Here is a 14,248-nt window from a genome sequence, read left to right as displayed (position 1 = left end):
AGACCTCAACCTTAGCCCATCTTCAGATTTAAGCTGAAGCTCCACGGCTAGTCTCATATCGATAGGTTTTCCAAACTTCCCATCTTGTCATGAAATTACAAAAAAAACTACATTTACTTTTTTTATTTTCAAGTCTATCATGCAAAGATGTAAAGATATAATTAGATGTGACCACGAGTTTTCAATTAGTTTTATTCGACGACAAAACGAACGAGTATGCTCATGCTTTTAACAAAAGCTTCTTGTTCTTATGCTAGTCCAATGGTGTGGATTGAACCTCCGGATTGTGTCATTATTTGTAATAATCCATCCTATTATTAATAAAATCTCTTGTTTAGCTTCAAAAAATAAAAAAATTCAGCAGAGTATACATACTAGATAATATCAATGTTAAACAAAACATGAAAAAGCGTTGTTTAAGCCCGATTAAGAAAAAATATTTGATCCAACGTAACAATGATTTTGAAACTTCAGTTTTTTTTATAACTTTAAAATTTATGAGTTTATTCTTAAAATTTGTATATTTATATGTTTTTTATTATATTAATTGACTTGATATAATTAAAATTATTATAATAATAAAAAATTTCAAACTTAATCTCATACTAAAATCGCTTAACTTAGTGAAACTTGAAGCTCAATCGTGACGCGCTTCACACTTTTTAGAACTTTCACACATTAATTTTTTTTATTCAAAACAAAATATTATAATTATCTTTAAATATAATATATTTGTTAGTGTAAACTTGATATTACAATTAAACAAATATATAATGTGTGACAATGATATTACTGATTTAGCATAAACTTATGTAAATAATCAAAATGATTTACTTTAGATTTAGAAAAGAAACTCTATGAAATATGTGGAATAAAAAATGTCATACAACAAAGTTTATTTATATTTATAAAAATGTGTGATTTGAGTTTAAATATACATGTTCATTGGACTGGACATGAAGCCCAAATCAATAGGCCCAACAAAGTCTCAATGGGCCTAACAGTGTAGAATGAGATCGATCTCACACAAAAGCAACAGTGCTCAAGACTTCACTCCCCCCACACACAGCATCCTAAAATCCCAACAGAGAAACTGGAAAAATAAATTAATCACAGGCAAATCTGATGATCTCATCTTCTCCCGGCTCACCTAAATTCATACGGATTGAGCTCTCTGAAATTGCAATATTTTCTTCCGAGATCTCGATACGGAAATCCTCGCTTTCGTAGCTATTCCATGCGATGGTGGTCTGTAAATGCCGCAAGGTAATGTGTATCTATCTACTCACGCATCGATGCGTGTTGTTGATGTTTAATGCCAAATTAAATGTTGGTGGAAAATAAGACATGCATTTCGCTGATATTAGATCGGATCGAGCTTTGAATTTTCTTTTACTGAGATGTTTTATTAGCTAGTTTATTAACGACGTGGGTTTGTGAGCAGTAGATGATCTGTGTTTCGAGTAAAACTCTCCGATTTAGGATTTTGGTTATGTTAGTGGTAGGGTGCATGACAGTCAATTGGCCAATTTTATTTTCTGATTGCCGTGGAATTCAGTGTTTCGATTGCTCATTGGATTTTTGGTTGCCTTTTCTCCGGTGATAATGATTAATAGTTTACCTTGAACGCACTAATGACAATGCTTTCTGTTTAATATGGGTTTAGGCGACCAAGTTGTATTGCTTCGTCCATAAGGTGCCCGTTTGTGGTGAATGTATTTGCTTTCCGGAGCACCAAATTTGTGTGGTATGATCATTCCAGTTGATGCTTTCATTGCTCAGATGCCTGTATTTCGAATAAACTAGAAAGGAAATTTTGCTTTTACATTTTAGGTGAGCACTTACTCTGATTGGGTAATCGATGGTGAGTATGACTGGCCTCCTAAATGCTGCTATTGTCAAACTGCGGTTGAAGAAGGAGCTGACTCTCAGATTACTCGATTGGGTTGTTTGCGTAAGTGAACCTGCTTGGTTATTTCAAATTTAATTTTACTTTCGGTTTGAATTTTGAGCAATTGTTTCAAAACGTTCTTCTCACCTAACACATTATTCCATTTTGCAGATATTATCCACACAAGCTGCTTTGTCAAACACATTAAAAGTTTTCCTCCACACACTGCCCCTGCTGGATATATTTGCCCTGGCTGTTCAACTTCTGTATGTTCTGCACAGAAAACAGTGTCATTTCTTAATATTTTGTTACCTTGTTTTCATGCACATCTAAACCTCTTCATGCAACAAAGTTGTTCCTGGCGTTTGATTGTTCTGTCATAAAGATGGCTATAATTCTGAATCGAATCTTTTATGACCTGTATCATGGACACCAGCTGTTAGTGCCATGCTTCTCCTTACAGAAGTCAACAAAGCATTCAGAGATGAGGCTTGTCTTCTTGCTTAACTTGACCTATTAGTGTGATGGTCAGGATGTTGATGACGGACTTCTTACATAAATTCTGAGTTTTATATTTAGGTCTTCGGAGTTCAGCTTTGCTAGTAACTCTTGGCACGCAATGTGTGGATGTACATTAATTTTTTTTATTCAGTAATTTTTATGTAAAAATTTACATATTGTATTAAAATTAAAACCGTAGAGAATATTTTTCATAAGATTTTTTTAGAAAAGTTTATGATGTTCTTTAGTGTGTGTGTGTGTGTGTGTGTGTGTGTATATATATATATTTTGATCAGAAACTAAATTTCATTATGATAATTAAGTAGTAAGTTTACAAAGCTAGTGGATGAGCCATCCACGAAATACCTCAACTACCTAAAATCAGTATTCGTTCAACAAAAAATATAACACAAGTTCCTAACTAAATCCGAAATAAAAAAATTCCGAAACATTTGTACGTTAATCGTCCATGTCGCTACCCTGAATCTGATATTCTCCCATACTTCATCGCTCGAGTCTTCTTTGTCATTGAATATTCTGTTATTACGCTCCAGCCAAATCGACCAAAAGACACAGTTGACTATTATGCACCAGAAATCTTTAAGCCCCTTTCCAGTGAGAGATCCATGCTCCAAAATAAACATGTCTCTTGAAGTTGCCGGAAATATCCACTCGAATCCCAAATGTTGCATTACCTTTGTCCAAATACTCGTCGTGAAAGCACAATGAAGCAAAATATGATCTTGATTCTACTCGTTGTTCTTGCACAAGTAGCACCATTGGGGGTTTAAAACATGCTCCGGCCTTCTTGTCTGTAAGTTGTCACAAGTTTGCAATTTTCCCAAAGCCACTATCCAGGAGAATACCTTCACTTTTTGTGGGATAGGTACTTTCCAGATGTTGTAAAAGTAAGGGAACATAGGATTAGTATTACTCGGAAAGAATGAAGAGTAGAAAGAACTGACAGAGAAAATACCGGACGAGTTCCCTAACCAAACCCTGACATCCCCCGAACCCACACTCAGTGATACTGACTCTAATACCCCTATAAGAGAAGTGTATTCTCCCAACTCGATTTCATTAAACCCTCTTCTGAACCGCACATCCCACGAAATGACTGAATTACCTTGACTACTCGAGACCGAGAAGAAGTGAGAAATAGGTTTGTTGGTGGTGGATGAGAGTAGGTAAATGTGTGGAAAAATAACTTGGAACGACATAATTTCACGCATTAGTGAATTTACAATAAATATATATATATATATATATTAAAAATATATAATATTAGATAAAATAAAGATATATTTGGTATAAATAAAAAACCCTCACAATTACCCCAAAGTTATTTAGTATAAGGGTTCGTGCTTAATAATACAGTATAGATATAGCATGAGTATCGTATGTATCTAAATCAAAGGACCTTGATTATGCTGGAAATTATGACTTCTATGGTCGGCCAAATTTAGTTATGAAAAAGAGGTTGAAAACTTATCTGTTGTGATATATTTCTCATAAGCTTTTACCAGAGATCCGAGAAGTTGTGACTATCTTTACCCAATTTAAAGTTAATTTTTCATGTTTTAAGGCAGATTTGAAAATAAAGTGAGAGTACAAGTTTCGAGGTTTTGGAGATTGCATAATGCTTTGTTTGCGCGATGAATTTTGGTATGTTTGATTGAAACATATATATTGATGCAACTTAGTTCTTTTTACATGTGAGCAATTTATTTTTCGCACTTCTAGACATATTAAAATTTATCAAGTCTATATTTTTCGCCCCTATTAACTGAATTATGGGTATCCCACGCTCGAGTGAGAAAATGGTCACGTCATTGGCATCGACTGATAAACTAAATTTGTAGTGGAAAAAAATGTAACAATAATTGCCTTGGATGAATTATTCTAGTTCAACTGGATATGAGATGAAGCTCTGGTTATTCTAAACCAACTATGAGATCGGATTCTTCCATCACGTGCATCTGTCTAATATGATGGCATTTGAGTTTTTCTACATTAGTAACACTGCTTGTTTGCTGATGTGTGTTTCTATCTTGTGAATTATGCCCGACTGTTTGCAGATATGGCCGCCGAAAAGTATCAAGGACTCTGGATCACATCTTCATTCAAAACTAAAAGAAGCTATCATGCAGGTAAAATGTTACTCTTACCTACATTATAACAGAGTGCATTCGTGTCAATGCTTTGGAGAAATAAATTCATTCATGTCATTAGGTTTCTGCTCCCTATTTTATTGGACTTACTTCATGAATTCCATTTCTCAATATTCTTATAAGCAATATATTATTTGGGAAAATGGCTCAAAATCAGGTCACTATGTAATTCTTGCATTTGCTATTCAGTTGAATTGTTGAACGATTGTTTGTGCTTAGTAATGATGGCCTCATTACATGTTGAAAGAGGAATTTGGATTTTTTTAATAAGGATGATTGGATTTTAATGGGACACATCTATGTGCGTGTGCGTGTGTGTGAGTGTGTGTGTGTATTATTTTCCATTTTTATACCTATCAAAGAAAGAAGGCAAAATAATTGACTTACCACTTAATGAAATATTCTTCTCTGAAAAAATATCGAACATATGCTATCACACCTCCACTCTAAATATATTCAGTTTTTTCCTCGTAAGGTCTCTGCTCATTCTTGATTGCATGGCATGTGACAGTCTGTCTTAGAAATAGGTTGCACAAACATCCCTGGCATTACCCTGTCAAAGCTGAATTTCGTCTCATGGCCATTCTCTTCCTCTATGTTCTCTTTGATGTGCTTGTTTCTATCTTTATTATAATTTCGAATCACGAGATGACCTTGTTGGTGATGTTGCTTAGTGTTAGTGAGAAGGGGTGTTGTCAGCACCCCGACAGTAGGGGGAACATTCGATTGTCCCTAAAACATCGTAAAATTTGTGAAAAGTGCTAAAAATACCATTTTAGCATTGAAAGATCTTTCATTCAACTAAGCATATATCTCTTCATAATCTCTATGGCATTGTTTTTGACAGTTGTATCGGCTACAGGTAATACATGATTGAGCTTTTCCAGAAAAGAAAGAGTGAGGTCAACAAATAATTGTACTAATTTATACATAAGATCTTTCCTATCTTGCCATTCCCGAATTTCCCTCGTAATCCCGTTTAAATTATATAAAATAATCACCAAAACATAGGTCTACATAGAATTATTTAGTTAATTTTATAGATCCAATAAATCAACTGAATTAAATTCAGATCAATAGATTGAGCAAAATGAAGCAATATACTCATCAAAAAAATATAAAAATGATTCTCTAGAGTAAGATATTTGTTACAAAGAGACGTTCCATAATTCTCTCGAAACAAACATTAAGCTTTGTATGTTTCATTTATACGATACATTAAAATAAAAGGCATACTAATGCAAATTAGTACCAATGACAGATTTATGTTTGGATTTTTCCAAAATCTGAACCATTTTTGAGTTTTACAAAGCACATGACTTCATGTGATGAAACCTTACATGTATCTTCTCTCTCAGAACATATTTAAATTTGAAAATGTAAATAGTTTTTTTTCTTGATTGAATCAAAATAATTAAACAAAAATAAAAGATTAAGTCAACTTATTTTCTTTATTTTTATCTTAGTAGGGTAAGAATACAAGAGATTGCTTAATTCTTCAACAACCCCCCCGTGGAACTAAACATTCATCTGCCCTTGGTAGTGAGTTTGTGTATATGTGGGTGTTGGGAAGTTTCTCTGTCCCTCTGATACTTGAGCATGTCCTCTGTTTTCTGTTTTCAGACTGGTTTGGAGAAGAACTTGTTTGGGAATCATCCAGTTTCATTGCATGGAACAGAGTCTCGAAGTCCTCCACCTGCCTTTGCTTCACAACCACTATTGCATGCCTCTGCTGCTGGAGGTGGAGAATACCCTGGTGGTATTTTGCCATCTTTTGGAGAAAATGCAGCTTCAGGCTATGCAAGACCCTCAAGTTTAGACATTGTGGAGATAGATGGACCTAGCTCAGCAGCATCATCTTTGCCTAATCATGAGTCCAATTTCGTGAAAAGCATGAGCCCTTCTGGTGTAAGATTTCTTATTTTTGTCTTTGGTAACATTCGTTGTTTACTTACTTTCAAGTTCTATTTCGTGTATTTCTGTGTTCTCTTAGTGATTTCCTGCACCTTTCTATTGCCCAGCCTGGTGCAACCACGCGAAAGAGTGCGCTGCAATCTGAAAGGCAGAACTCAGATTCCTCATATTTTGCTGACGATGAAGATGGTAACAGGAAGAAGTACACTCGAAGAGGTGACAGATCTTTACTTTGTTGTTCCTTTCCTTCTTTTTTTTGTTTCTTTCGAGTAGAAATACTAATCAGTAAGTGGAAGGAAGTACTTCTGCATCCCATGCAGAAAGGTCTCATCCTGTCCTTGCTGCACATGAAGTTAAATTGTCGTGGGTTTGATCAAGTCAAAAATATTTTAGGAATCTAATGTTATTTTGCAGAATATCTGGTTGGTTTTTTTTAATAAAAGATAATATACCATTTGCTCACACTTAGTCAACCGGGAACTCTTTTATCTTTTCGCATAAAATTTTTTGTTTGAGATTGAACATTAGGTTAGTTGGCATATATTGCAGCAGTTGAGAATAAAATATCAATCAGAAAATTCTCTCAACAAAATGTGTGAATGAGATTCGAGGTTCTCTATCATTGGCCTCTATTACATCTATCAAAATAGATCGACAAGGTCGGAAGTCACAAAAGAATATTATGATCTTAACTTAACAATCAACCATTGACTCGACATTGACCCATAACTTGATCCACATTCCAGGACCATAACATAAATTGTTGAACACACTCCTTTAGCCTATATCTAAACTTGATCCCCGAGTCTTGAGCCTTGTTGTCGCTAAATCTTTTGTATATGAAATTATTAACTGTACCTTGCTATGGGAATGTTACTTGATTTTGTTACAACTACATTTAATAATATAATCTATATCATGAAAATTTTGGGATCTGACTTTATTGTTGATAAAATTGAAGTTACTTCAAATATATTTATTTACCTGTTCGGAAAGGTAAGAACATCGCGCGATGGGCATTTCTTTCATTCCTGAACCTTATGTGGCTTTGCTCTCTGTTCTGCAAATGCACAATAAAAAAAATAAAATTAAAAAGTTATCATGATACGTCCAGTTGACGCCATGGTATAACACCAAAACTGTTGTTTGGTCTCTATTTCTAATCAACATGCTGGTGACTAGCCTTCCACATTTTGAAGTGGAAACCTTGTTCGTCTCGGCTTAAGCTGTTTAATGAATCTAGGTGTACAACCAAATGGGGACTACTGGAAATCAATTTTATTTGTCAGATATTGTCAGGGACTCAATCCATGGGGCCCAGCCCAATTCAAACAAGAATCGAGCAGCAAAAATCAAAGATGTGATATATCAAAGGTTTACTCATGGAAAGTTTAGAAAATAAGGAATGAGATTGATTGGATTTTTATTTACTTTCGTTTAATAAGTGCTAGAATCTCGAGCTTAGATAGGGGAATAATAGGCATATTTCTTGGATGCCAATTTAATGCTTATCTTGTATTTAAAGGGTTGTTGATGAAGAAATAAACATTCAGCTTTTCTAAAAAATATATAGCTAATATTGAGATCGCGAGGTTCTCTCAAACGAGCCTCGAACATCCAAAAAAATAGGTAGACAAGGTAGAAAAAGCCACAAACAAATCTCAGAGTTAAACGATCAACCTCTTCACCGACCCATAACCCGATCCTTTACCCGTGCTCATAACAAGTTGGTATCAGAGCCAGTAGTTATGGGTGATTTGCAGGCAATCCAACAGCAACTTACGACCCTCTTCAACCTGTTCAAATCCGAAAGAGAAGACCAAGCACGCAGACAAGATGAACAAGAACGCAACCAGCAAGATCTACACAAAAGGCTTGATGAATTGGCTGCTCAAGTGTCAAAAACCAGCAAGGACAGTGAGGATAGCAGCGGAGCATCTGATTCACAGCCAAGAGATCAGCGCAAAGCCAATGAGTTGGGGAACTCGAATCAATTCATTCCCAAATATTCCAGGATGGACTTCCCGACATATGATGGGTCAACCGACCCCATTAGTTGGATAAGCCGATGTGAACATTTTTTCCGCCATCAACGCACACCCGAAGATCAGCGTGTGGGGCTCGCGTCTTTTCATCTTGAAGGAGACGCTCAACTGTGGTTCTTAAAACTTGAGCGAGATCGACCCGATCTTACATGGGAGTTTTTCGCAGTACTGCCACGTGAGGTTCGGACCACCGATTCGCACCAACAAACTGGGAGAACTATCGAAATTGCGACAAATAGGCACAGTGGGAGAATACCAACGTCAATTTGAACAACTTTCTGCACGAGCTTCCTCCCTCACAAGCGAGCAAGTAGTGGAAATTTTCATTAAGCGGCCTACAAGAACACATCGCGATTGAGGTAGACATTCACCACCCAAAAGATTTAACAACTGCTATGGGCCTGGCCCGTTTGTACGAAAGACGCACGAGAAGCCTACGACAAGAACCCAATTATCCAAAAAGACGTACCATCCCAACAAACACACGACCATCGATCACGAGGCAATTGAGTAGATCAGAGATGGAGGAACGACGCTCAAGAGGGTTGTGCTTTAATTGTGATGAACTGTTCGTTCCAGGACATCGTTTCAAACGGTTATTTCGTCTAGAAGTGGTCGAGAACAGCGACCCAGAAGATGAAGCTGACACGATTAATCCAGACGATCCAGGCATCTCTCTTCACGCCATCACGGGAATCAGTTACGCCCAGACTATGCAAATAATAGGGTACATCCATTCGATACCTCTCCGTGTCCTTATTGATTCCGGCAGCACGCACTGTTTCTTAGACTCCAATTTGGTCTCACAATTGAACCTTGAAATATCGCAACGAGGAGACATATCTGTGAAGGTCGCAAATGGGAAGAGTCTACCATGTTCGGGGATGTGTTCTGTTGTTCAGATTCAACAAAAAAATCATATCTTCCATGTTGATTTTTACGTCCTCACACTAGGAGAATTTGGCGCTGTCATGGGAGTAAATTGGCTCCGCTCTTTAGGAAGTATCACGTGGGATTTTGAAAAAATGCAAATGCAGTTTGTAAGAGAAGGCAGGCTGGTTACGTGGCACGGAGACTCATCCTACATTCTGTCACACCGAAACCTCTCGGCAACTATACTAGAGGAGGCACCCCTTACCCAGGTACAACACCTTCTGGAAACCTACAACAGCCTGTTCGAGGAACCTCAAGGACTCCCACCCTCAAGAGGATTCAGCCATAAAATCCTACTGGAACAAGGTACCAACCCCATTGTTGTTAGACCTTATCGATTCCCTCATATGTAGAAAGAGGAAATTGAGAAGCAATGTGATGAGATGCTACAAAGAGAGATTATTAGACCCAGCTCATCCCCTTTCTCATCACCAGTATTATTAGTCAAAAAATCATATGACACTTGGCGCTTTTGTATCGACTATCGTGCCTTGAATGCAAAAACAGTAAAGGACAAGTTCCTCATTCCGGTGGTCGACGAATTATTGGAGGAATTACACGGCGCTGAATATTTTTTGAAATTAGACTTGCGATCCGGCTACCATCAAATTTTGATGGACCCCGGTAGCATCCACATGACGGCCTTTCGCACCCACCACGGCCACTTTGAGTTTATGGTGATGCCTTTTGGCCTCACTAATGCGCCTTCTACTTTTCAAGCTTTAATGAATCCAATTTTCGGCGGCATTTTACGGAAATTTGTTTTGGTTTTCTTTGATGACATCCTCGTTTACAGCGCAACCTGGGAAGATCACATTTGCCATCTTCGTACTGTCTTCACAATCCTACAACAACAGCACTTATTCCTTAAGAAATCCAAATGTTACTTTGCTCAAAGACAGGTTGCTTACTTAGGACATGTGGTTTCACGGAAGGGGGTGAGTGTGGATGAAAATAAAATAACAGCCATTCAACACTGGCCACAACCCATGACTCTAAAGGCACTCCGGGGCTTCCTCGGACTAACAGGGTACTACCGCAAATTTGTGCAAAACTATGGAGTTATTGCTGCCCCCTTAACCAATATGCTGCGTAAACAAGGCTTTTCATGGACAGCTGATAGCCTGCATGCCTTTGAAACATTGAAGAAAGTGCTCACTTCTACACCTGTCCTTGCTCTTCCCGATTTTTCCATACCTTTCATCGTGGAGTGTGATGCATCAGAAACAGGAATAGGGGCTGTACTTCAACAGCAAGGGCGCCCCATTGCATTCTTCAGCAGCGTACTCGCCCTCCGCGATAGGAAACTACCCGCCTATGAAAAGGAACTCATTGGACTCATCAAAGCCGTGCGTCATTGGCACTCTTACTTTTGGGGAAACTCCTTCATCGTTCGTACGGATCATTATAGTCTCAAATTTTTGCTCGAACAACGTATTTCAACCTCTCCACAACAACAAGGGATAAGCAAATTAATGGGTTATGACTTTAAGGTAGAATATCGGGCAGGAAAATCAAATGTCGTGGCGGACGCACTTTCACGCCTAGGCGAGGAGGGCTGTTTGATGGCCATTTCGAAACCACAGTGGGATTTTCTGGCAGCAATCAGAGAAGCACACTCTAATACACCAGAAGTACAACGCATCATTCGAGAGGTTCATGATGGAGAGGCTTTCGGACCATGGGAAGTTAAAAACGACATTTTATGGTTTAAATCCAAAATCTACCTTCCTCCACAATCACCATTAACTGCTCCTATTATTGCAATGGTACATGAAGGCTGTCATGAAGGCTACCAGCGCACTCTCCACCGCATAGGACAAGATTTTTATTGACCAGGGATGAAACGTCAAGTCCAAGCAGTAGTGTCCAATTGTTCCACATGCCAACACAACAAAACGGAAGCAATGAAGCCAGCTGGACTCCTACAACCTCTGCCCATCCCTTACCACATTTGGGCCGACATCTCAATGGATTTCATCGAAGGGTTGCCTACCTCACAAGGGAAGACTGTAATTTTCGTGGTCGTCGATCGCTTTTCTAAATATGCTCACTTCATTGGCTTAGCCCATCCTTACACCGCAGTTTCAGTCGCCAAAATCTTTTTCGACAACATCTTCAAGTTACATGGGCTACCCGAAACAATAGTAAGTGATCGAGACGTAACCTTCACAAGCTCTTTTTGGCAGGAACTCTTTCATCTGAGTGGCACCAAATTGTGTTTCAGCTCAGCTTACCATCCCCAATCCGACGGACAAACCGAGGCAATAAATCGCATCCTAGAAATGTATTTGAGGTGCTTTACAAGTGATCAACCGAAGAAATGGTTTGAATGGCTAACTTGGGCCGAATTTTGCTATAACACAAGCTTTCACACAGCTCTTAAGGCCACCCCTTTTGAGATCGTTTATGGTCGCCAACCACCAAGCCTTTCTGTCTTATCTCTCCGGCCAGGCACGTCTGGAGGCCGTGGATCACGCATTGCAACAGCGTGACCAACTGTTACGCCAAGCTCGTGATCGCTTGCTACAAGCTCAGAATGTTATGAAGCTGCATTATGACAAGAAACACAGGGAAGTGGAGTTCAAGGAAGAGGATTTGGTACTTCTCAAGCTTCCAACCTATCGACAGCAAAGCTTAGCATCCAGAGGCAATGCAAAACTTTCCCCTCGCTACTACGGTCCATTTAAGGTGTTGGCCAAAGTAGGGCAAGTGGCTTACAAGCTACACCTTCCAGAGAACTCGAGGACCCACCCAATTTTTCATGTCTCATCCTTAAAGAAGTTTAAAGGAGGTTCCTTCTCCAACCCAGTACTTCCTCCCCCTCCCTTGGAAGAATTTCATCCTTCACCAATGGCAGTACTGGACAAACGCATGAACCAAGGCAAATCTGAAGTCTTAGTGCATTGGGAGGGCCTGTCACATGCAGAAGCTTCTTGGGAAGACGCTGCCATGCTCACAGCTCGCTTTCCCTCTTTCGTGTTTGAGGACAACCACGATTTCCAAGGGGGAGCAGATGTCAGGGACTCAATCCATGGGGCCCAGCCCAATTCAAACAAGAATCGAGCAGCAAAAATCAAGGATGTGCTATATCAAAGGTTTACTCATGGAAAGTTTAGAAAATAAGGAATGAGATTGATTGGATTTTTATTTACTTTAGTTTAATAAGTGCTAGAATCTCGAGCTTAGATAAGGGAATAATAGGCATATTTCTTGGATGCCAATTTAATGCTTATCTTGTATTTAAAGGGTTGTTGATGAAGAAATAAACATTCAGCTTTTCTCAAAAATATATAGCTAATATTGAGATCGCGAGGTTCTCTCAAACGAGCCTCGAACATCCAAAAAAATAGGTAGACAAGGTAGAAAAAGCCACAAACAAATCTCAGAGTTAAACGATCAATCTCTTCACCGACCATAACCCGATCCTTTACCCGTGCTCATAACAGATATACTTTGTATCCTTTTGGCTGGTCTGTAGATGTGGGCATTACGGCTGAACCACATAGTATTGCATTGTCTGATCTCTCCACTTTCTTATCATCCGAAATTTAACTCCAACTTACTGGATTCTTAATTTCAGGCACATTTCGCCACAAGTTCCTGCGGTCATTGCTGCCATTCTGGTCAAGTGCATTGCCAACTCTACCAGTGACTGCACCAACACGGAAAGACGCGCCACATGCAGATGATGCCTCAGAAGGCCGTGTACGACATCATAGGTCATCAAGAATGGATCCAAGGAAACTCCTCTTAATTTTAGCTATCATGTAATCTCTCTCTTTTCTTGTTTTATATTGCAGCATCAGTTGCATTTGTTCCTTTTCCATTAAATATGTTGCTAAATACATGTACAAAATTTATGCGCATCTAACCTCCTGAAGAAGGGAAGAATAATTTTGTATGTTCTGGGTGCAGGGCGTGCATGGCAACAATGGGGATTCTATATTACCGAATTTCTCAACGTGGTCTGGGCGAAGAGTTATCTGATGAAGAGCTTCAGTAATCAACCTTCACAAAGTCATGCTAGTGAATCTGGTGATCTTTTGATTGCTTGTTAAGAGTGATGTTGCTTTAAAGATTGGGGTATTTATCGGGGCAAAATCTGACTGTTTCGTGTCGTAAATTCGTATGCACTGAGGGCAGGTTTTTGGTTGTAGAAGATATTTTTAAAGAGATTGGACTCTAGCGTCCATGACATTTATTGTATTTAGCCTTCCCTTCTCCCGCTTGCTTCTATTTGGACTTGCACTTCATTATTTGATTTTGAAGGCGATTTCATTGTTCCAATTTAGATACGTTTTTCAATTCAATATTGTTCAGTTTCAGCAACACAAATTGTTGACTCAAAGGATACGAGGGTTAGATTGTACACGTTGAACTCTACCGTGGATAAATAAGATTTTGAATTCAAATCAAAAATATTAATATGAAAAAGGTCCCCCTGATGAATTTGAAGGTTGATGTATGATTGCTGATGCTGCTGGGTGTGAACGACTTGAAGCTTGAAAATTTTAATATATTTTGTTCGAGTTTGGTTTGAATTAAGACTCGAGTTCCAGCTCGACTTAAAATATTTGAACATGTTCGCTAGGTTATTTGAAAATAAAGATTTGGAATATATTTATTATTTTAATAAAGCTTGCGAGCGGTTCGTGAACTGTTGAACAATATAATCTGAACTCCAATTCTCTTGGAAAAAAGGTTTCTAAAACGTTCGAGTTTGATTCAAAATAAATCAAATATTTTTCAATCCAGCTCGATAGCTCATTATCGTCTCCCTTGATTTACAT

The 14,248-nt window shown here is 38.3% G+C and overlaps 1 protein-coding gene across 1 annotated transcript; it reads left to right on the top strand.

Annotated features, from left to right (window-relative positions):
• Positions 1–1,043: 1,043 nt before the first annotated feature.
• Positions 1,044–13,749, top strand: LOC142526566 (uncharacterized). The gene is made up of 9 exons (XM_075631045.1): positions 1,044–1,266; positions 1,667–1,747; positions 1,834–1,954; positions 2,063–2,157; positions 4,471–4,542; positions 6,187–6,471; positions 6,585–6,693; positions 13,039–13,225; positions 13,374–13,749. Exons 1-9 carry the CDS (start codon positions 1,243–1,245, stop codon positions 13,459–13,461), a joined length of 1,062 nt encoding a protein of 353 aa, XP_075487160.1. The 5' UTR covers positions 1,044–1,242; the 3' UTR covers positions 13,462–13,749.
• Positions 13,750–14,248: the final 499 nt, after the last annotated feature.

Source organism: Primulina tabacum, chromosome 15, assembly GCF_025594145.1.
Source record: "Primulina tabacum isolate GXHZ01 chromosome 15, ASM2559414v2, whole genome shotgun sequence".
NCBI classification, from domain to species: domain Eukaryota; kingdom Viridiplantae; phylum Streptophyta; class Magnoliopsida; order Lamiales; family Gesneriaceae; genus Primulina; species Primulina tabacum.
This window is presented reverse-complemented; position numbering and strand designations above follow the sequence as displayed.